The sequence below is a fragment of the Calidris pugnax genome, unplaced genomic scaffold (genome assembly GCF_001431845.1).
Source record: "Calidris pugnax isolate Ruff unplaced genomic scaffold, ASM143184v1 scaffold92, whole genome shotgun sequence".
Classification (NCBI taxonomy): Eukaryota; Metazoa; Chordata; class Aves; order Charadriiformes; family Scolopacidae; genus Calidris; species Calidris pugnax.
The window spans coordinates 1,404,292-1,406,678 of NW_015090823.1; the positions used below are offsets into that span (position 1 = coordinate 1,404,292).

At 65.4% G+C, this 2,387-nt stretch overlaps 1 protein-coding gene across 1 annotated transcript in view; it reads left to right on the plus strand.

The window, feature by feature from the left end:
- The first annotated feature begins 380 nt into the window (after positions 1 to 380).
- The window catches only part of SC5D (sterol-C5-desaturase), a 4,746-nt gene continuing 2,739 nt past the window's right edge, over positions 381 to 2,387 (plus strand). The window contains exon 1 of the mRNA XM_014939943.1: positions 381 to 722. Coding sequence (XP_014795429.1) covers positions 453 to 722 — 270 coding nt within the window. The 5' untranslated portion in view covers positions 381 to 452. The remainder of the gene's footprint in view (positions 723 to 2,387) is intronic.

The window sequence follows — 2,387 nt, forward strand, 5'->3', positions numbered from 1 at the left end:
GCCCCCCTGCGCCCCCGCCCTCCCGTCCCTACCGGGAACTGACCCCGCCGGTGCTGAGACCCCCCCGAGGAGAGCTCCTACGATGGCCCCCTGACGCCCAACGCTGCAGCCTCCCCTCCTACACCCCATATCGCCCGGTCGGATGCCGCCGTGGACCCCGACGCGATGCCAGCCCTCCAAAAAGGAGCCCTCGCTCCCCGAAACCGTGATGGGTGCTGCCCGGTGCGGGACCCACCGTGCGTCCCCTCTCCCCACAGCGATGGGCCCTACCTCTACGTCAGTCACTGTCCACCCTTCCAACCCTTCCACACAAGCCACATCCCACCAATGGGCCTCGCAGACCCCGCTACCGTGACCCGGGGTGATGAGGGACCTCCCTGCCAGCTCCCCTCTGTCCCCACACCGCTCCTCGATGCCCTTCACGCCCTACTCCTGCCGCCCCAGGGAAGGCCATGGAGTGCGCTGGCCGTGATCCCTCCAACCCTTCCTCTCTCTTTCCCGCAGGCTGCACCATGGACCTGGTCCTGGACGCCGCCGACCGGCACCTCCTCACGCCCTATGTCTACCCCGCGGGCTGGCCCGAGGGCGAGCCCTGCCGCCAGCTCCTCAGCCTCTTCGTCATCACTAACCTCGGGGCGCTGGCCCTCTACCTGCTCTTCGGCACCCTCAGCTACTACTTCATCTTCGACCACCGACTCAAACAACACCCCCAGTTCCTAGAGGTGGGTGTCCCCTGCCCCCCGCCACGTGCTGACCAAGTCCCCCTCGCCGTCCTCCAGTGGGAGGCTGCTCCGAATGACGCGTGGCCGCACCACCACAGAACGGCCCTGCGGACTCTCTGCTCTCCCTCACTTCTCGAGGGATAATTTCCTCCTTCGCGTGCGATCCCACCCTGGCCCCTGCCCCCGAACACCCACTTCGCCCCCACACTGAGCCCCTGGAAACCACCTGAGGACGCCCGCCCCCAAAACACAGGGCTGCCATAGGGGTCTGGAGAGAACGCCGGGCTGCCCGGTCCTGACCGTGCCAGGCCGTGACGATACTCCCATCACGTCCCGCTCTCCTCCCTCTGCACCCGCTAATTCTCTCCTTCCAGAAACGGCGATGGCCCTGGGGACCCCAGCCTCAGGGACCCCGATGCTACAGCCTCCGTACCCACACCCGTGCTGCTGCTGCCTTGCCCCCCACTTCCCTGACGTGCGTCGCGCTGGGGGCGATGGGAGACCGACCTCCCTCCGTGTGGCCATCGCCCCTCGCCCGTGTCACGCCCTGGGTACGACTGCCACCATGTGCACCTGTGCCAGTGCCATTCTTGGCACACAAATTTTGTCCTACGGCATCGGCCCGACCCCATACCGCACCTGGCCCCTGCATCCTCCCGTAGCTGCCCGTGCTGGGCTCTCTGCTCTCTCGGGCTGGATACCTGTCCCACCTGTACAGTGTGCTGCCCCTGGCCCTGTCCCTACCATCGCTCTCCCCAGAGTGGTGACGTGCTGGGCACTGAGCCCTGGCACCCGCCTTGTGACACTGAGCCTGAGAGACAGGCCACTGGGCCAAAGACCCATCTGGCCTCCCCGCATCCTGCTGGGCCTGGGGAGGGCCTACGGGCCTCTCCCTTCTCTACCTGGCTCCCGATACGCCCCCTCCCCCTGACCCCTCTCAAAGTGTCGCCGAGCCACAGCTTTCTTACACTTGGACAGGCCCTGTAAAGGTCCTCTCCTCCGACCCCCCTGCCCTGAGGCGGGGACCTGTTCAGCTACAACGAGTCCTGCAGAGCCCTCTCCAACCCGTCTGCAAACGTCCCTGGGCCCCTGGCACCCTGTTCCTCTGCTTCCCCTCACTGCTCAAAAAAATTTTCTCCTCTCATTCTACCCACTTCTACCTTATGACCCTTATCCTTGCTGCCCTCGCTGCACACCCCTCTAAGAAACCCATCCCCATCATTCCTACAAACCCCATGGAGGTACTGAAAGGCCGCTCCAAAGACTCCCCAGAGCTTTCTCTTCTCTGGGCTCCGTGCCCCCTATGCTCTCGGCCTGACCTCCTGGCAGAGGGGCTACGGCTCTCCTGGATCTTGTCCGACGGATCCCTCTCTTTCTGCTGATGGCCTCTCAGTGGAAAGTGGCACGGTGGGGGGGTCTCCTGAGAGCAGCTCAGTACTGGGGGTCTCCCTGGAACACGACAGAGGGATGGGATCCCCTCCCTGGCCACGATACTAGGATGTGGCTGGAGAGACAGTGGGCCTCCTGGGCTGCACATACACGTGGGTCCGGCTCTGCGTCCACCTGTACCCCCGTATCCTTCTGGCCGAGACTGCTCTCCCTCCTTCCCCTGGCCTGCGTTGATGCGGGGGGGGGGGGGGGTCCCCGCCGGGGCCCTCTATGCCC